The sequence below is a fragment of the Diadema antillarum genome, unplaced genomic scaffold (genome assembly GCF_040938485.1).
Source record: "Diadema antillarum isolate AM-2024a unplaced genomic scaffold, OU_Dant_1.0 seq00002314_RagTag, whole genome shotgun sequence".
NCBI classification, from domain to species: Eukaryota; Metazoa; Echinodermata; class Echinoidea; order Diadematoida; family Diadematidae; genus Diadema; species Diadema antillarum.
The window spans coordinates 132278-153482 of record NW_027272936.1 but is presented as its reverse complement, the minus strand read 5'-3'; the positions used below and the strand labels follow the sequence as shown (position 1 = coordinate 153482).

The 21205-nt window shown below is 36.0% G+C and overlaps 1 protein-coding gene across 4 annotated transcripts; it reads right to left on the bottom strand.

Annotated features, from left to right (window-relative positions):
• Window positions 1-8728: 8728 nt before the first annotated feature.
• Window positions 8729-20536, bottom strand: LOC139714553 (uncharacterized). 4 transcript variants are annotated; one of them, XM_071626247.1, is made up of 6 exons: window positions 20309-20536; window positions 16197-16362; window positions 15333-15477; window positions 13620-13709; window positions 11690-11789; window positions 8729-10617 (listed from the first exon to the last, which is right to left on the bottom strand). In XM_071626247.1, exons 2-5 carry the CDS (start codon window positions 16314-16316, stop codon window positions 11737-11739), a joined length of 408 nt encoding a protein of 135 aa, XP_071482348.1. In that variant the 5' UTR covers window positions 16317-16362; window positions 20309-20536; the 3' UTR covers window positions 8729-10617; window positions 11690-11736. The 4 variants fall into 4 exon arrangements, with proteins under 4 accessions (XP_071482348.1, XP_071482347.1, XP_071482345.1 ...); XM_071626246.1 differs by having other exon boundaries at window positions 8729-11789; XM_071626244.1 differs by lacking the exon at window positions 11690-11789.
• Window positions 20537-21205: the final 669 nt, after the last annotated feature.

Below are 21205 nucleotides of genomic sequence, written 5' to 3'. Positions count from 1 at the left end.
TGAGTAAATACACAATTGACAGTACTCGTAAGATTCAGGCAGATTCAGGGGTGATCCCTTTGGGCCTGTACTAAATTAGGGACCAAATTTCACACTTTCATCATCTTTACAAAAAATGTGATTATTCTTTTTTTCTACCGAACTTGGCAGGTGGTAGACTATCATATTACTTAGTCACATGGGTACCATGAACCCAGTGGGGACTCCAAGATGCCCGAAATTCCCCAAATTAGGGAATCTTTGAAAGCAGTTTTTCCCTCTGACATCAGAAAAGGGTGAAATGATAAAGGCCATGATTACAGGGACCCTATACTGTAGAAGGTACTTTCAAATGTTTCATGGCAGATCCAGGATTGCCCCCGTTTGGTCGCTGGCAGAACTAATTCATTAGGGAACAGTTTTAAGTTTTGATCTTTTTGGAAACACATGATAACATTTTCTACAGACTTGGTAGGTGTTTTCGAATAAAATGTTTTGGAATAAAAAACACATGGATGTCATATCTCCTTGGGTCCTGGAGATATGTAAAGGTTTCCAACTTTGATGTGTTCTGCCTAGGTAACAGTTTGCAAGACTGCATAGAAGGTGAACATGAGATACTCAGGCGAGTTCTCAACCCATGGGTCTCTTGTTAAGAAAGTAATTGAGTGACCAAGGCACCAGATTATGACAAAAACATCTACTACAATGTATACCAAACTCATGTAACTTCTGTATATCAAGACATAGATAGACATGCTCATAATGAATTGATGTACCCTCCCTTCTTGCAAAAAAAGTAGGCCCTATTGTGTAGTTACAAATTTTGCATTAAACAATTCAAAGATTTCAATTTTTCTGTACCTATTGGGCACACCTGGAAGCTAATTTGAAGTTTAAAGTTAAATGAAAATCGGTTCTGTTCAATGCTGTTTACATTGATTAATATCCAGAGGCTTTATTTGAGGAAATCATGGGTGGTAAAGTAAACCTAAAAGTACTTGCAAATTCATGGAAATTCATGCAACTAGGTGTAAGGATGTTCATTAAGATTGTGAAATGTAAATGTTCTTTGCCCTTTAATGAAGAGATACAGGCATCACAATCAACATTGCGCATATGTATATGTATATCCTAAAAGTAGAAATGTATTCATATTTATAGTGATTTCAATAATTGTATCTATATGTATATTTATGCAGATTTTAAGAGACTTACTGCTGAATGTAGGTACTGCGGCAATTATTCCTGGCAGTGAAGGTAAGAGACACAAAGGGACCCATTTACGGATTAAGTAATCAGAGATAGGGGCATGTACAAGCCATATGACAGCCATTTTGCATATAACTATATGCATACATATGCAAATTATGTATATAGGAATGCTGTTAAGTTACAACTGACATCATAATTGTGTTCATTGACGTGAAAAACATAGGTATAGACAGCAGAATTTACTTTCTACGGGTTTTATGTACGGAGATATTAACAGGCCATTGTGGCGGCCATTTTGGATGCGTTTATAATCAAATTTATGCAAATCATGTACAAAGGAATACTTTTAAGTCGTCACTGATGTCAGTATTCCTTGACCTAAAGAAAAACAAGAACTGACTTTCTATGTTTTTTATGTCCCAAGATATAAGCATAAAGAGGTTAAATGGCGGCCATCTTGAATTTATGCAAATCATGCATTGATCCACCACTCGAATTTTAGGGAACTTTCAATATGTTGTGTTAATAGCTCTTCCAGGTTAAATGCAAGTGGAATTGTTTCTGTTGCAATTTGTTTTGGGTCATTCCATGTTTTGACTGGACTAAATAAAGTAAAATGTCTTTTAAAGGGATGACTAGTAACTGATCAGTTGGAATCAGTGGGAATGCTGAAGGATGATTGTTCCAATCATTGTGGGATTCATTTAAGAGTATATTATATATCTATTGTTGTGTGAAAATTATTTGCTTCAGAATGGTCTCATATTCAAGTAACATGCAGTTCAATGTTTCCAGGTTAGCATGCCTGTACAGTGTCGGGGCGATCGTTAACCGCCCGACACTGTACAGTCATGCTAACCTGGAAAAATTGAACTGAAGCACTGAACTCGATTTGCACAAAAGGAAGTTATAGGGCATATTAAACGTGAAGCTTATATTGCTTTACCTGATTACACAGAAACACATTTTGGACATGCAATGAATCGTGTTGGTTTAAGGAAATAACATTGACACTTATCGAGTATAATTCATTATGTGCTGCAAATCCCGGTATATATTTCTGTGTTGTTGTTGTTGTTTTTAAGTTTTAAACAAGCACATTTTCTCTGGAATATCAGTAACCAATATATAATATGTTGCCATGGTAACATCTGTGTCAGAGAGGAGTTAAATTTATAATATACTTAAAGTATATTCACACATTTATTTTTCACTAATTTGTATGCTAAACATAACAAATTGAACGCGTCAACCATTATGTTGCCACCGGAACTGTCATGTCCTTTACCTTGAATATCTAATATATATTTATATATGTATATATATATATATATATATATATATATATATATATATATATATTGTATAGATGTGAATTGCCAGGCTTGAATCTTTGTGTGCTCAGTGACTTGCGTTATGTTTTGATATGAAAGTGTTATGGATATTCCAAAAAGCAAATTCTCGAAAGTCGTTGTCATAGCAACCACCCTGTTTTAGAGGAAATATGACTCTGGATGACACTTCTTTTAATCATCTGAATCGATATCTCCCGCATGAGACCTTGTCAAAGTATAGCGTTGGCAAGACGTCAGTCTCTATACGTAACTCAAGCATGACTTTGATACTGACTTTCACGAGACGAAATGCAATGATTACATTATTAGTTTGATCATGGACCCTCTGTCAGTAAAATCATTGGTTCTGATTGACTGATAAGCTGTGGTCACTGACTGTTACCATGGCAACTGTCACAGACTGACAACTCGTCAGGGATGATAACTTCCATGAAACGGTGCCTTGATTTTGGACTCCGTTTTTGGCAATGTGGATGGGCTGATTGAGGTAATGGATTTCTGGTCGTGCTCCGTCAGCTCTGACAACGAACGTGATTTCAGAAATTTTGATAAATCCATGTGGAGAAGCAGTCATCTGTGTCCATATGAAGGTACCCATGTATATATATATATATATATATATATTGTGTGTGTGTGTGTGTGTGTGTTGTTTAAAGCTGATTGTGTAAATTGATGTGAGCATGATTATGTTGATATCCATTTACCTGTCTCTGTCTCTTTGTTTGGGTTTTTTCAAGTTGATGATATCCTTCGTTTAGATCCTAAAACAGGATGACACAATTCGGAGAAGAGGACGCCTTAAACTGACTCACAACACTTTATGGCCTATTATCAAGAAGTAATAGTGACTACGGTGACATGTTCGCCTTGAACGTACGGGTCACACAATGGCTGTCTATGTACAGATGCTATTACCTATTTAGTAGGATCTGTGGAAGCTGACTACCTATTCAACACCACATATCCACTTTGATTCCAAATTCGAACAATGATGACGAGTGAAACGCTAAACATGTTAATCACCAGAATCATAGGGAAAAAACCGGCTCATGAATTCTAGGTCAAGTATTGATCAGGATCTTTAGCTAACACACACACACACACACACACACACACACACACACACACACACACACACTCGCATCTCCCACCTCTTATCTTGGCCCTCAAAGAAGGCAGCAAACGTAACTAGACATTCAGGCTTTAGCTATTAGAATGATCGAGAGAAAATAATATTTATTATCTACTTTATGTTATGTATATAAGAAGACGAATTAAGAAAAGAGAGATAAAAGAGAACTCCATTCAAAACTAGACCCCAGAATTCATGAAGAACGACTTATTAGGTGATCCTTTCCGTCAAGAAATAACTATTTTGAGCTCTTAACATAAAACGCGTAGAAAAGAAATATTGCATCAACTCAAGATGTCCGTATTTCAGGATATGATTCATTGTAACATAAACTACATGTGTGCAAAATATAGACGTTTTGACTCGGTTGACCCATGGCACTTTTTTTTTTTCGTCCTCACGTAAAATTAAGGGGTGCGACTTTTTGTTGGTTTTGTGATGCATGGTCACATACAGTGGTACAATCAACGTGAAAGATAATACATAAAGTGACTGAAGATAATCAAAAAATAACAATAATAGAGATTGACATTAATCGTTGTGTCCCTCTATCAATCTTTTTTTCTTTTCTTGAAAAATTACAAACATTTGGTTTCTTAGAGCAAATACAGGAATATGAAAAAGAAATGTTTGAAAGGAAAGACAAAATATGCAAAATATCCAAATGTTATTATTTTGGTGCGGCAGTAATTACATAATATACAGAAATGGCACATGTTGCTTGCTTTAGAAAGGAAAATCTTTTTCATTGAATTGAATTGGAAAATCTTTGCATGTATTAAAGGGTTGGTACAGTTTTGGTTCAGATGGTGCTTCAAGTTTCCAACGTTTTGAGATGAGGACTGTTTGTGATCATGCGATTTTTTAATGAAATATGAAAGAAGATAAAATTCTGCAAGGAATTCAAAGTTAATTGGATGAAAATTTCTTTCGAAATGGCTAAGATATCCAAAACAAAGCGATGCTAATAAAAGGGGGACCCAACATTTTTATGATGGCTTCGTTTTACTTTTTTTGTGGATATCTACGGCCATTTCAAAACCGATTTCAATCAACTAAACTTTGATTTCTGTTAGAATTGCATGCTCTTTAACATTACATCGAGCGGAATAAGTATCTTTCAAAAAGTTTTTTTTGAAAAAGGTAGAAGGTGTATCCTCACCTCAAATAATACTATACCATTCTTTTAAGCTCTGAACCTGTCCTTCACTTATCATAAGTTGCTGCAGTGTTGATGCTGGGCTGAAATACAGTGGACGCATAAATCTATTTGAAAAGCCTGTCACAACATGTGAATGTAGAATAGAAATTAATTTTGTTTACTCCCCGTTACGTGAGTTGATTCATTAATGACAATGAGCTAATCGAGGTGATGACTATATCGATTCCTGAAGGCCATGCTCCATCAGGTCTGCGAAATATGACTTCCAAACTTTGGACTGAAAAATGGTGAGAAGCATTTTCCACAGCTCATTTTCATCAACGGTGAGAACCAGTCTGTGGATTTGAAAGCACTGCTCCATATTGCTTCCAGACTAGCCCTGCTGAAAAGAACACAGTGTGTGTTCAACATTGTGCGAAACACACTGTGAGCACATTGAGAACACATTATGTACACAGAGTAAAATCTATTCGCACTGTCAAATTCGAGCGTTTGAACAGTGTATGAACACATTGTGAACTAGAACAACACTCTGAGAGCGCAGACCTCCGCCAAGCAGTCACTTTCCACCGATGATCTTGCTCTTCCCAAATAGAGTTTTCTCCTCTCCACCACTGGGGGAAAGCTCTTTTGGGTCTTCCATAGAGATCAGTGATTTCCACCCATAGGTATACACGCTGTGAAAATCGCCCGATTTCCCAATATAGAAACCTTTGTTACGTCATAAACTCTCAGTTGCGCGGCGCGCCAGTGCCCTGTCCCTAGCAGAAACTAAATCACGCATTTTAGAGCGCTTTTGAAAACCTAAAAAAATGTAGAGCTTGAACTCCCAAGTTCATTGTCCCTACCTGTCAATACAGTGTTTATCAAAAATCCTTCATAAATTCCCCAAAATTCTTGGATCACTACCAAAATTTAAAAAGTAGTAGCTTGTGTCATAGTCAACCCTTCCTGTAAGTTTCATCAAAATCCGTTTACTACTTTTAGAGTTATTTTGCACACGGACAAACAAACTAACACACAAATCAACAAAGCAACGGTAACGAAAACATAACCTCCTCCCTACGCGGAGGTAATTATCAATTATTCACAGTGAGGCACAGAACATTACCATGTGAACACTGTGTGAAAACCAAACGACAGTGCCAGTCATCTCCACACTGTTAAATTCGAGCGTTTTCACATTAGTCAACTACGTAATCACACTGTGATCACACTGTGATCTTTCCAGTACGGAAATCACGATCATGATCTTCAGGGCGGACTTTCCTTCTCCAAAGCTTACCAAAAAAAAAAAGAACAATTTGAAGAATCATCTCAACTTTCCTTTGACGCATGCTCTCCTAGTCAAAATATGAAGCCTAATTGACATTCAGACACCAGCAATAATGTAATAATCAGAATGATAGAGCTCCACAGATATGATATATAATTACATATATATATATATATATATATATATATATATATATATATATAATTGAAACAATTATATATATATATATAATTATATATATATATATATATATAATTATATATATATATATATATATATATATATATATATATTAGCAAATTGAAAAAAAATGATGAAAATGGAGAAAAGGACAATAATAAGTAAGCTGCTTTGTGTTAACGGTCGCAATCAAAATTTACGGGAATAAAACAAACAGGAATTATGAGAGGACTGTGTTTTAAGTAAGTCATATTTTTGACAATTTGGTCTGCTTTAGTTGTAGAAATAAATAAATACCTTAAAGATAATCGTACTAGTAAAGTTGCTGTGCTCGAAAAATACAACACCAAAGGACTGATGACAATTGGATGACACGAAATATAATCAAATTTATTCATATTGAGAACAGGAAAAACTGTTTTTTTTTCTTGGTATTTGTAGGTGTTAAATATATAGGAGCTACAAGTTTTCATGCCCGCCATGTTACCATTATTGCTATGAACGTTGTTTATTTGAAGTATGCATCATACCAGTAATTTTATCGTGTTCTTTCATAAAACGAGAAATGAGTATAGAGCGGTGATATTTTGTAGCAGGTATCTGCTGCTCCTCCTGACTAATTCACAGCCGCACAAAGCTGATTGGAAAGCACCGTCCTTGGCTTGTCTGCAGAAATAAATGACAATACATTTGGATATTAAACGCCATGAGGTGATACTCCTATTAACTCGACAATACTAGCAATAATAGGTCCGACCAGCCATTGTTATGATGATGATGCATTTTCAATGTCAACGATCCTAATGGCCTAAATGCTTATTCGTCTGATTGTCAGGGTCATACACAACGCCCACAAAGCTGTCTGATATCCAATTGGTCAACTGCTTATCACGTGACGCGCGGTAAGACGTAGGCCCCACTATTGCATGTTGTTACTGTAGGCGTGCAGTAGTTTTGGATATTCCACTTGTTCATCTACAATCACCTCATAGCAACAGAATATAACTTTTAACGTCATCCTTTTAATGACAATGATTTTGATAGCATAATATACAGTTTCGCCATTAACAAAAAGAAATTGACATGCTGAAGGGTTTTCTATTATGTTATTACACTTCCCTATTATGAATATTATCTTTAGTTTCTGGATTTTCAGGCAATATTTATGGTAATATAATAGTAGAAACATACAAATTCTTTTAAGATGACAAAATCATAGGACTGATGACATGAATTTATAGTCTATCAAAATATTTATGCTGACAACAGAAACATTTGTTTTTCATTCTTTGTACTTATAGGTGTTATAAAATAGCTAAAAGTTTTCATTTCGTGTCAGCCAAGTGGCCATTATTGTCTATGAACGTTGTTTGTTTGAAATATGCATCATACCGTCCAGTCATTTTATCTTATTCTTTCATAAAACGAGGAATGAGTAGCGGTAATATTTTGTAGCAGGTATATCTGCTGCTCCTCCTGACCAATTCATAGCCGCACGAAGCTGATTGGAAAGCACTGTCCTTGGCTTGTCTGCAGAAATAAATGACAATACATTTGGATATTAAACGCCATGAGGTGATACTCCTATTAACTCGACAATACTAGCAATAATAGGTCCGACCAGCCATTGTTATGATGATGATGCATTTTCAATGTCAACGATCCTAGTGGCCTAAATGCTTATTCGTCTGATTGTCAGGGTCATACACAACGCCCACAAAGCTGTCTGATATCCAATTGGTTAACTGCTTATCACGTGACGCGTGGTACCAATGAACGTGATTCATTGTCACTTGTAACTTGTGTAGTGTGGACGCTGAAGCACACACATGACAAAAGGACACTCAGTATATAGGACCTACACCTGCATCACTGATTCCCGAGTGACGACCCAGATAGACAGCGCCACGTACGACGTAGTGTAGAGGCTGACACTAAGATCCAGGGTTGAGAAATTTTTGAAATCCCGTTTGACCAGGATATCGCAAGGCATTTTGTGGGCATGCGATGTCGTCACCTTTTTCATAGATGAACTAAAGTGAAAAAAAGCATCTTTTTTTTTTCTCTCTCTCTCTTTCTCTCCGTAGGCATATATGGGTCAGAATTTTGAACGATGTACAATTGAGCCAAAACAAGGCAAAATTTAAAAAGTAGGAAATTCTCCAAATCATTTATCTTACCTGAAAGAGTATAACTCAAGCTTTAATATGAACCCAATTATACTAGGATTTTCCCAGAGGAACAAGTTTTTATTCACCGCGGAAGTTTACCATGTCCAGAGCAGCGAACGTCCGTGAGGAATAGTACTGCACATACATTTGAATACCATTTAACATAGTTTGAAAAGATCTGATTCAGTTCAAAATCGTAACGAAATATCTTAAGGGACATGTGTACGTGTTTGCAGAATATTAAGCTTGTACTCTTAACCTGTACGTAATGGTAGACAAATGATGATTTAACCAAATTCGTCATTTCTGTTAAAATATTGCTCTTCCGCTAATCACTTTCTCCACTTTACGCGCATTTTACAGAAACTCAATATTTTGACCTCTTATTTCACTATCCCATACTTTAATCCTCACTCCCAAATAATAACACACCTTTTTAAGATGTATCTGATCTAGACAGTCTCTATAACCCAACAAACATAGCATAGTTTTCATCACGGAGGTTCGCATATAGCTCACGGACGTTCGGAACAAACAAGATATTGCACAATGCAGCTCTCTTGAGTTGGAAATGCATTCTACTCACAACAAACAGCTGCATTTCATGTCGAGAACAAACTTTTCTGCAAAATCCTGAAAAGATATTACCAATTCTTAATTGTATAAGCTTGTTTATCTTCTCATATTGAGGAATCAAAGAAAACAATTGTCCATCTCTCGTAAATGATCGTACAAACGTACGTGTAATCTCAGTGACGTAGTCCATCCTTGAGAACGAATATATTTATCAAAATTTCGTTATCATGAAGTAAAGATTCAGGTCCTAAATTTGTTAGCTAAAGTCTACAATGCAATATTTGCTTATAACGAACATGGTCACAGCTAAGATTATGACAAAGAATTAACATAGAAAAAAAATAAAAGAAAATGATCTCCGTTACAGAAATACGAATTTTAGCTGGAGAGGGTAAACAGGAAGAAATCCCTCTGCGTTTGCTCCCTGCGTTACACACTGTTACCGAGGAGAATTTGTGTTATTATATTAGTCAGAAATCATATTAGGTTCGATACTGCGAAGTTTCGTCATAACAAGACACAATAAGTCCATATAACTTGGATGGATATTTGTGACTTCGATATTAAACAATATAGTTTTTTATAACAAACATTTTGTAGCGCGTCATTTCGGAGGCTCGTTATTCATACAGTTTGTCAATACGAAAATTGATAGAGTTCGTATAATCATGAAGCTTTTTTATTCGGTAAATGATAGGAATCTCCGAAGGTTAATCGAAAGGTTTATTAATTGGAACATGAAAAATCAGGTTCGCTTATCCGAGTGTGGAGAAACAAGTTAACAACCAAATCCTCCAAATTTCAAAACCTCATGATAACCGTTTTCACCTAAACGAATATCAGGCCCATTCCACTTTTAGAAGAACGGACCTAAAAATAATGAACCTTGATATTTATTTTTCGGTTTAACAAACTTTCGGAATAAGAACATTTTTAATAACATACATCCTGAAGTAACTACAAACATTTGGATATTCTTAGTAACGAATCTTTGGAAGAGCGAACGTATCAAAGTGCAACCTTAAACCTATTCTTAATCATTACTTTTTTAAGATGTGTTTTCAAAGTAAGCACAGAAGCACAAACAAATTGACGATCTCTCTGTCTCTTAAATGTAAAATGAAAAAAAAAATCTTGGAAAGAATTACAAATAAACATTGCTTTTCATTGATGAGTATACAAAAACAACATGTGATGATAAGCGGAGGATTTGCGTGTTTTCATCAGACAATAATTGTATACTGCATTATTTTTGTTCGGTTGTGACGGCATTTCGATGAATAAAAAAATAAACAAACAAACAAAAAATCCTCCAGAGGAATTTGGTATAACGGGAGTGCACTGGCAATTCTTATCTCTGTGTGTTGGAGCTCGATCCCTTCTCTGTTTCTCAGTCATTTTCATTCAACTGCTTCCACGTCCTTTTGAAACTTTTCCGTTTCTTCTTCAACACATGCCCATTACAGACTTCTTCCGTCATTATCCTGAATGTGATTGCGTAGCACTTTTCGGATTTGTCTCGTCTTGTTTTGTTTTGTTTTTGTTTTCTGTTTTGTCGCAGCATGTTCCGGCTACATAGGGAATGAGAGAAAAATCGTCGTGAAGAGAAAAATAAGAATGAATTAAGGCATTTAATATCATGACAATTACAGCGAACGTCCGTTATGGAGACCAAAACTGGATATGTTCTGTTTGAGACGGCAGCTACCATACTCAAAAGATAAACACTTGGAGCATCTGTCACTAAAAAGTGGCACTGTTCTTCTTTCTCCTACTGTGTAATCCATTGACTTATTCTACCAACGAACATCCGTGATCAAAACTTTTTCCGTTTGTTATTACAGGTAAATTGAGTGCTGAACGTTATTCACTTTTGGGTATGAGCGGCTCGGTGATTTGGTATTATTTTCAACTAACATTAACCTTATGTTCAGTGATATATTTGTAATTATCAGAAATTTCCTTTCTCGGACAGAACGTCCGTGAGAGAAACTTTCAGAACCTTTCAGAACAGTACAAATTGTCTCCAGATCCTCATTAGAAAGAAATTTAAATGCACAGAAATTACAGATTACGCAAAATTCCATTTTCCTATAACTTTGTTTTCAGTGTTAAGCTGTTTTGTATAATTAGAGGGAAAACAAGCGTAAAATTGTGAGTAAATTTTCAACTGTTTGTTCATCATAATCACATAACGCCTTAAAAATTCTCAAACTACTGCTCTATACTCATTGTTTACTTTGTAAAACTTTATTTGTCGCTATTGGAGCCAAAAGTTTTAAAGAATACAGGACACTTTCGGGACAAGTTATCCCTATCGGTCGGATTGCATACGTCACGGACGTTCGTTCTACTACTAGGGGCATGTTCCAGGACGGATAACTAATCGGCAGAGAGTACCTAGCCTTCTTAACTCTTTCAAAAATTTGAAAAGGTATTGTTAATGCAAATTATAAGAAATTTGACATCCTAACAACATATGTATTGCTCAGAGGGGGAATCAGGAGGTGAATTTTCAGAGAAAATATTAATTATTTGCTTGGTTTACGGTGAATTGCATGGTCCAAAAACTGCGGACGAGCCTCAGTAAGCTCCAAAAATGACATGCAGCTCCTAGGCTAGAGAGCCAAAGGTAAAATGTACCTTCGCCATCAAAGCAAGACGGTGTCCCACTCGAAAACGTTTTATCATCACGGACGTTCTTTTTTTCTCGGAGGTGCGTCTAAAAATATAATTTCGGTTCCTATTTGACAAAGGATGGACAGAAATTCAAAACAAACATATTATCGTGTCGCTAGATCTTAGCTGATTACGACTCAGAACAATATTGCCAATAACGTTTAATGGGCTACGATCTTTATTAGAAAATGGCGGAAGCACGTCCGTGACGAAAACTGAGTATAATTTTGCATAAAAGAATGTTACGTCCCATGCACAGCCAGCGGACGTACAATTTTTGCAGGATATGTTCATTAGGTGGAACACCAAATTTTCGTATATATTACAGTTGGGACAACAAAGTAGAATTTGCAGCAGCGATAGAAATGAAAGCATCACGGACGTTCGTCTGTTTAGGGCTTTGATATTTCAATTGTTCTCTGTGATTTTATACGTGCTCATAAAGTTCTTATAACTTTGTGGTACAAACCCATGATATGTCAAATCCAGAACATGGTCAGATATTAGATGCCACGTACCATAAAAAAATGCAGATCATTAGTTTGAAAAACAACAATTATAGTGAAAATAGCGTTTTTACCGTATCTTTACATTTTAAGTTCTTGTCAAATGAAAAATATCAGGGAAAAGTCAACCAAACCATACATTTCCTGAAAGGAAATTTACCAATCTTTGAGATGACATGAAAACATTTGGTTTCTTAGATCATCCTGGCGTGTTCTGAGGGAAAAAATGTCATAAGGTGCGAAAATTGGCAATTGTACATCGTTCTCACCCATATGATAAATATATATATATATATATATATATATAGAGAGAGAGAGAGAGAGAGAGAGAGAAAGAGAGAGAGAGAGCGAGAGGGATGGATAGACAGATAGATATAGATGTATATAGAGGTATAGATATAGATATAGACATAAATATTGATATATGGAGAGATATAGATATAGACATGGAAGAAATGATTTCAGTGCATTGAGATGTTCCAGAAATAAAAAGTGACAAAGTGGATTTGTGTACATGCTGATGACAAGTCTGCAACCTGTAGACCAACACCATTCCGATTTTCCAACTGATTTATTTATTTATTTGGGTTTTTTTTTTTTTTTTTTCAGTAGGGAAGCTCTGGTAGTGGCGACAAACACTGTTATTCTCAGACTGAGGCCCTGCACATATACATCACAAAATAAATATTGTAGATACATGAAAAACAGACATAACGATACTACACAGTTGCGGTACACTTACAACATGGCCATATTGTTGAGTATTGAGCAATCATTAAATTCTAAAGTACACTTGCAAACACGCACACACACACACACTAACACACACACACATACACACAAACGTACACACACACTAAATTTGACGTTGCTGAGCAAATGAGAACTCGACAGATGATATTATGAGACAAGGTATATTGAAATGTGCCAACGAACAAATTAAAAGAAAAACTGGACATAAGCAGTGACTCTATTAGCAAAATAAGGAGCTGTTTATGGACATTTTCAAGTTTTAGAATGACAAATATCCAAAAAAAAAAAATGAAAGGTAGGTTGAAACAAGTACATGGGATACAAAAAAAAAACAACTATCGAAGTTTACATAATCACAATACAAGATACATAACTTATATACGACATCATACACAAACTGTCAAATAATAATCAGTCAAATATCAATAATATTACTGCGGTACAATAACAATTGTGGTACAATCTTCTTCCACAATATCAATACAATAATTATCGTTCAGAAAGATAATGATGATTGTAGAATGATTATAGATATGTAAAATACAGGGAGAATATTCATTGGCATTATATGAAAAAAGGTGAAATATCTTGAGAAACTTATTTCACAAGGAATTGGAGGTTGTTTGATACTGTACCTTCGGTCTCCCGAAATTCTCTCACATCATATTTGAAATCCACTGTCCGCTCGTCAGCGAGGGCTTGGTAAGGTGGGATGTAGCCGAATGCTGAGAGAATTAGGCAAAACTTTGCATTAATTGTGATACAAAAGGCAAAATACAACTCCGGAACATTTACTTTGGTAACGTATAACCCGACTCTTACGTAAGTAGCAAAAATGAAAGTGATAGAGGCCCTTGCCTCTTGGGCTTGATTGAAGGTGAAGGTTGAACTTTTGTTAATAGGGGACTTGACAATGACGCTAACTATATCTAACCCACCCCAGACCCCCTCCCCCCCCCCCCCAAGAAAAAAAATATATCTTATTCATATATAGATTCAATGCATGCAGAAACTTCAAAACTATGAAGATATACCACGTGAAAATTTGACCAAAACCGCACAATGGGAATCGTTCAAATTTTTGAAATTGTGGGTTCCCCAATGTTTCTTTCATCGTTGAATCAACGTACGCCAACGCTAGTGTTTGGAGCTACTAACTAACCTTATACAGAGTGTAAACTGTGTAAGTTAGAGAGCAGATTTCTTTCAGGCCAGGTAGTGGTTGAGAAATGTTTTGATAAAAAAAAAAACATCTCAACAATCATTCAAATATCGTTTAGTTGCAAATTCATCGACACACATTCAATATTCGCAGCATGACAAATATTGTGCTTATAAAACACAAAACACAAGAAATGTATGTTTACCATAAATATTATTCTTTTCAGTGTCAGTGGATATCAAGGTAAAAGATACAGGCCCTACAATCAATCTTTAATATTTGATTTATCATCGTCATATTTGGCACGTGGGTAGAGTAACTCATACTCTACATGACTGTACATTTGAATTTTCACAAGGTCACCCATGGAGGGCGCTATTTACCAAAATATAAAGAAATACATAGGAAATATGCTAAAAACATGATTTTTCTGTATAATTTCTTTATCGCCATGATATATGTCTTATTATAGACCAATCATTTTCATATTCGCCACAAATGATAAGCAAGTGGAATTTTATTATTTGTTATGGTTACAATTTCTCAAGGTCACCACATGGGGGCGCTATTCATATCAACATAGTGATACATTATGAGACCTGGGATGAAATGTTTGGGATGGGTACATGTATAGTTATGACATTTCATATTTGCATAATACTGGAATTTTGAGATTTCAAATTGATAATATGATAAACTAATGATATTAGAGGCATAACTTGGGTGAAGGAATCAAAATAACTCAAAATATAAAGGCAATCTTTAGAAAATATTATTCCTTTGACTTATTGGTAACACATTAATGTCTGCTGAGGTTGTGTAGTGTTACGGTTCCTCTTCAACATTGCTATATCTAATAGTGTTTTTATTCGCTTGTTTGTTGTTTGCAGGTCACACATAATTTCGTTCTCTGGCTATGCCGTATCCTTAAATCATGACTGGTGATTTAAATGTACATGGTAAGCTTACTGAGTTCGCTCATAGTCCGTTACCCGGAAAAGGGTAAAATTGGTTTAAAGTACACGTATAAATGTCGGCTTGCTTGATGCTGTCACGAGCATTAAGGCATTATCACTTTGCAAAGTCCATGGTCAAGAATAGCATTACACCCGTATTTTTTATTATCTTTTTAATCTAAATATTTAACCACTGTGTCGATCCAGCCTTGTTCCTTATAGCATCTTACCTGTCTGCAGAAGCCATTTAGCCAGCGGTAGCTTGTTCATAGCGCGAAAAACATCCGAAAGGTATTGCCTGGCTTCCATTCGAGTTACATCACCCTGTAGGATCATCCACTCATTCAGCATGTTCGAAATGCCTTCTTCGGTATTCTTTCCGATGGATGATTGATTTAAAGTACGATTAATTGTAAACGGATTAAGAGACATAAGTGTTTGCGGCTGATTGCGGTATCAGTATAAGTTTAGAAACTGTACGTCTGCACGACAGACGAACAGTTTTGAAACAACACTTCTCAAGGTTACTCCATAACAACTTGAAAAATGAAGATTCAACCATAAGCAACAAAATCATGTATTCTTTTCATCAGAAGCATAGAGGGAAGTCCTCGCAGTGATACGCACGCGGTAGTGCCTGAATATGATTATACAGTATTATGAGGAAAACAAAAATGGAGTCTCGAGTATAATTAGAATGCCATATACATAGTTCACAAATTTCCGCCCGCCTGGTGTAGGATATTAACATCACATTGTTAATATCACTGTGAAAATTCATAAGCATGTATTTTCATCTCTGACGAACGGAGAGGCCCCGAAAATTCGAATTTGATTTAAAATCAATGCAATTTATTAGCATTCAACCCGTTTGAGTTTGAGTTAATTGATTTAACCACGATAACGGTTGGTTTTTGCTGCAACACGCATTTTCCATAGACTCTTACCCGAGTGCACCGGAGCGATCCATCAGAAACAAATAAATGTTGGGAAAGTACAAATTAGATATTTCGCACCGGTGTCAGTCACTTATTGGAAAGTATGCTGCGGGACACATGTGTTGTAGGAATGTATGAAATGATAACAAGACTTACGTTGTTATAGTCTTTTTTCTTTTGCTCGATTTCAGAGTGCTTGAAGCCGAGGCGAACACCCAGCTCCAGCCACTCTTCTGGGTAAATCTTTCTAGCCACTCGGCTCAAAAGTACATCCATCGCTGCCACTTATGTATCCGGTCGTCATGCACTCATTTTACTGTACCTGTGGACATGCGAAATAATCATACAGTGTAAATCACAAATCACAAGTATAATCACGTAGGAGTTTGAAACGTCTGCGTTGTCTGGCTTATGGACTACGATAAAAGATGACAGAGACAACGGATAAATATGAAATACAGCGGCAAAAATATACGAATAGAATTGTCATAAGTACTGTAGGTTAGAATAATACCAATAGAACAGGTTAATTCCATTAAGGCAAATACATAGGAAACTAATTTGACAGAGATATTAGAATGTCAACAGATTAAAATGTTAGTGATACAATTATGCAAATTGAATAAACTCGAGAGATGTTAAAATACATTAACAAACATAATAGATTGTTGTAAAATACCTTTGCTAAAATAAGGAAAAGGTTCGGAGGTATACTATAAGAGTTGAGAATGCCAGGGCAACGTCATATTATAAGTACGACGTTGTAGATAGCGTGTCTATTGCGTTTATACCATTTATCACATTATCAGATAACGAAGCAATGAATAACAGTTTACTGCTCATTGACTTTTTTGAGACGCTTCGAAAGTGTACCCTCGGTGTTGAATACAGATGTAAAACCAGTTCTCGAGTCTCGAGAGGGGCCAGGAATCTCGAAATGAAAAAAAAACCAAACAAACAAAAAAACAACAAAACAAACAAACAAGACATACAGGTCGAAGCTCTTGTTTATGCCTTGAACCGCCAGTGTCATTTCGCGAAAATCTTATACGGGGAAAATGCCATCAGCTCCAATGTTTCTAGAAATCAATGCCGCGAATATTTCTGGGTTCATGATCTATCATTTTGTACTGTACTAGACCTACGGTCTACTAACTCTGGTCAAAGTGCAAAGTGCTGTTAGGACCGATATTTATTGACGATTGCGCAATGGAGAAAAAAAAAGACCCTTGTCACCCCATTCACATTACGCTTTGAGGCACGACAGCTCGCCACATCATAATGTCGCGTTTCATCCTCTTTATGTTTGAGTACATCTTAACTTCAAAGTAGGTTTTCCCCCAATTAAAGATTAACTTTCCAGTTCTCCAATGAAGCGTGAAAAAAAGACCAAGAAAAAAAAAAGGCCTGATCTATAATTATTCATGGCAAGCAAAAATCTTGGAGCATACATCGAAAATTAATAGCAGATATTGCCTGATATTCAGGTTTTTGTATTCAAAAGGGACTCACAAGGAAACACACACTCCCATCCACCCACCGACACACACACACACACACACACACACACACACACACACACACACACACACACACACACATTCACATTCCCCGTTCCTTGAGGGCAGGTGGTCGACATCCGACCAGATAATTCAAGAAGATCCCTTTATTCAAATTCCTCGGTTTGAATTTTATGATAGTAAAACTCATTACACCTTGGAATCTACATATTACGTCCATTACCATTTCATCATCTTGAAAATTCTAGATGGTATAAATGAAAATAGATGTTTTTTTTTCCTCCTCAGAAACGCTCTTATCATGATGTACTCTACTTGTGAGTACAGGTAAAATTTTTCAACTAGGCATATTATACTCGCCTGATAAAACAACTATTCCTTGCCAAGAGTGTATCATCATTACCATTCCCTCCCTCCTGTAATCGATTCCATGTCCATCAAAGAACCAAACTATCCATTTATATCCTACCCGAAATCGAGTGAATTTCATTTGTCGTGACTACGACATTTCTTGCCACATCTAAATTCTATTTTCTGGTCGAAAATTTGAAATTCTCTTGATCATTGAGCAAAAGAAGCTTTCAATTTAGAAGGTCTTATGTGACTGTGCATTACAAAATCAACAGAAGGTCACATATCCTGGTTTCAGGATTAAAAAAAAAATAGATGAAACAGGTCAACCTACCTAACTATACTCTACTCGCTAGTACAGGTAAATCATTTCAACTATGGCATATCACACTCGACTGATGAAACGGTTTATGTTTGTGTTTGTGTTTGTGTTTGTGCCCGTATTTTTACTTCTTTTCTGACTTTGTGTCTCTATTTCTTTCTCAAACTATTTGCTTAATTTTGGTTTTGGTTTTGTAATTATCATATTTTTTTATGGGCAGATTGCAAATTAGAGTCCCTGCTTGTTTCGCAGTCCTCTACATTTCCAACATTGATTCGGTATTAATTTTGTCCAAACAGTATTTCATTCTATTTCACTTTGTTTTGTTTTGTTTTGTTGTTTTTTAGGCGCTGATTCAGTCTTATTATGTGTGTCCAACTGTGTTTCCTTGTGATTACATTTTGTTGCAGATGAAATTGAGGAAATGGGTTCAACTAAAATTGTGCAACAGGGATGCATTTGGATTTTCACCCAGAGAGAGGGAGAGAGAGAGAGAGAGAGAGAGAAAGAGAGAGAGAGGAGTTCAAAGGGAGAGATAGGGAGAGACAAATAGGGAGAGAGAGAGTTCAGGGCAATGGAATTCTAAAAGCTTTGTACTCGCTGTTCAAAGTTCGTGGCACAGAGATAACAGGGGAGTAGCTAATGATTTCTATGGAGCGTCACGTAATCGTCATCATGCATATTTACGCTTGAACACACACGGCAGACAAGGCGGCCCTTTTTGTGTGTTTGTATTCACTAAATGCTTTTTTTTTTCTAATGTCGGGTATTTCCCTATACTGGAAAAGGAAATATCTTTGAACTGTTTATGCACACGTTTTATTGTTGTCTTGCCAGTGTTAGTGTGGAGCCATTTTGTTTGGTGCTCCGCTTGGAAGGTTGATTTCTTTGAGAAGATTTATAGAAAGAGGATACAGTGCTGAACAATCTAGAAACCAATACGTCTCAGTGTTTGTGATTCGACGTGGTTTTAGATAGCTATTTGCATCAAATGACACAGGGGTATGTTGTATAAAAATATTCAACGTGCAAGGTGTAAATGAAGCGAGTTTGATCCAAAATGGAAAACAGTTTGCTAGTCTGACCGGCTCCAGTGGACTGTATAATTAAAGCAAACGCCTTCGTGTTCATTTAAGTTCAATTCAACTTTTAGATTATCTCACATTTCAATAGAGCATACGTAAACAGATGAAAAACAATGTCATATCATTCTAAGGATGATATTTGCTTTAGAACTCTTCTGTAATATTCCAGTCGAGTTGATAGCGTGAAATCAACATGTAAATGGGGAGAATTCAGGGACCTAGGCAAAGGCATGTTTCTTAAATTTTGGTTGTCTTACATTACTCTGACATTGAGACTACGCCTCGTATATCAAAGGAAAGATGATTACACTTGCAGCGGTAAACAGTTGATATACAACAGTTAACGACAGTGGACATGAGAAAAAAAAAGAGAATAAAGGGGAAGTTCACAATGAAAATATGAAAATACCTTACTTAGCAATACCCATCCATCCATGCCAACCAGCAAGTAGGCCTGCATAGCAAAATCATATATATATATATATATATATATATATATATATATATATATATATATATATATATATATATATATAATTATATATATATATATATATATATATATATATATATATATATATATATATATATATATATATATATATATATATATATATATATATATATATATATAAATGCCAGCAGTAAAATTTTAGAGACAGCTCTCTAAAGTTTGCTTATACTAGGTCAAGGGTGTTGGAGTGCCAACTGGGTGCGCATTATGCCCAATGTGGCTTTATAGGGCTAAGCTATTCAATCTCTCATTGACGACAGACACACAACACCGGAGACACGTACAGACAAGCCAAGATTGCCTGTTGCTACATTCTCAGATTATTTCGGGGGAGGAAGCAATTAAAAAAAAAAGGATAGAAACCAGTCTAGCACAGACATACTGCAGCAGTTAAAGTGTAAAACCATAACATTCTGACGCCATTTTGAAAGAGACGTCCATATATACTGGGACAATGATGATACTTATGGTCTTACCTATCATCTCGCTCGTGGTTCCTGATGGAAGAAATGAGATCCGGTCTAGAGACGTCGTTGAAACTGATTGACGTGGAATAAATGCTTTGCATCTACTATCACTCTCAGTAAGAGGCGCAAATCCAACAGATAACCACTGTCCAGACAAGGCAGAGCAAAATAAAAAGTCCGAACTCGAGATCATGCATTCGTCGAAATGTTACTGTACGTTTCGAAATGTAATGTTCGTCTGCGCGGAAGTTGAGCTATTGGGGTATAAACTGTGTACAATGCGCCGCTTGAATCTTATCTGTATTGAATGGGGTTTTTTGTTTTCTTCTTCCGCGAGGGGAAACCCCTGAAACCCGTTCTATCTATGAAATGGCGCTCTGTCTTCCACCTCAGTACACCGAGGCGGAGGGCAAAATGTAATTGTATTTGAGTTCATGCGGTTAGGTGGTTTTATTCGTTCTGAAATACTTTTGTGAGCTTCCTTTTCTTTTCTGAAAGGTTCGATCCCCCGCTATACTAGCAGGCTACAAACACAAACACACACATACACACACACAAACACACACACAAACACACACACACATTGTCTCAAACATGCACGGGCAGACAGTGTATTATACTTATCGCTCCAGAATATATAAAAAAGAGTTTGTTCGCAAAAACCGATAGTCCGGTATTATGCCAAATGGAGATCTTGTGCTTCTTTTGACCTTAACTTAAAATAATTAACTTTATTGTAGTGACCAATATATCATTTAAAAGGTATTATTTTTTATTTTATGACAGAGACCGTACTTCAAAATCTTAAAAAATGGACTTATAGGTTTTTGCGGGGAAAAAAAATGTATAGATTTATATAATTATACACTTGGTGATTCTATCCTTCTATGAAGAGTGCTCAATATC

What these genes read in the sequence shown, in the direction of transcription:
- LOC139714553 (XM_071626244.1), bottom strand. Translation starts at nt 16,316, where the DNA reads ATGGATGTACTTTTGAGCCGAGTGGCTAGAAAGATTTACCCAGAAGAG. An exon ending in TAAATGGCTTCTGCAGACAG is followed by an intron (nt 13,710 to 15,332) that starts GTAAGATGCTAT and finishes TAATTCTCTCAG; the next exon opens with CATTCGGCTACATCCCACCT. An exon ending in AGAATTTCGGGAGACCGAAG is followed by an intron (nt 10,618 to 13,619) that starts GTACAGTATCAA and finishes TTCCCTATGTAG; the next exon opens with CCGGAACATGCTGCGACAAA.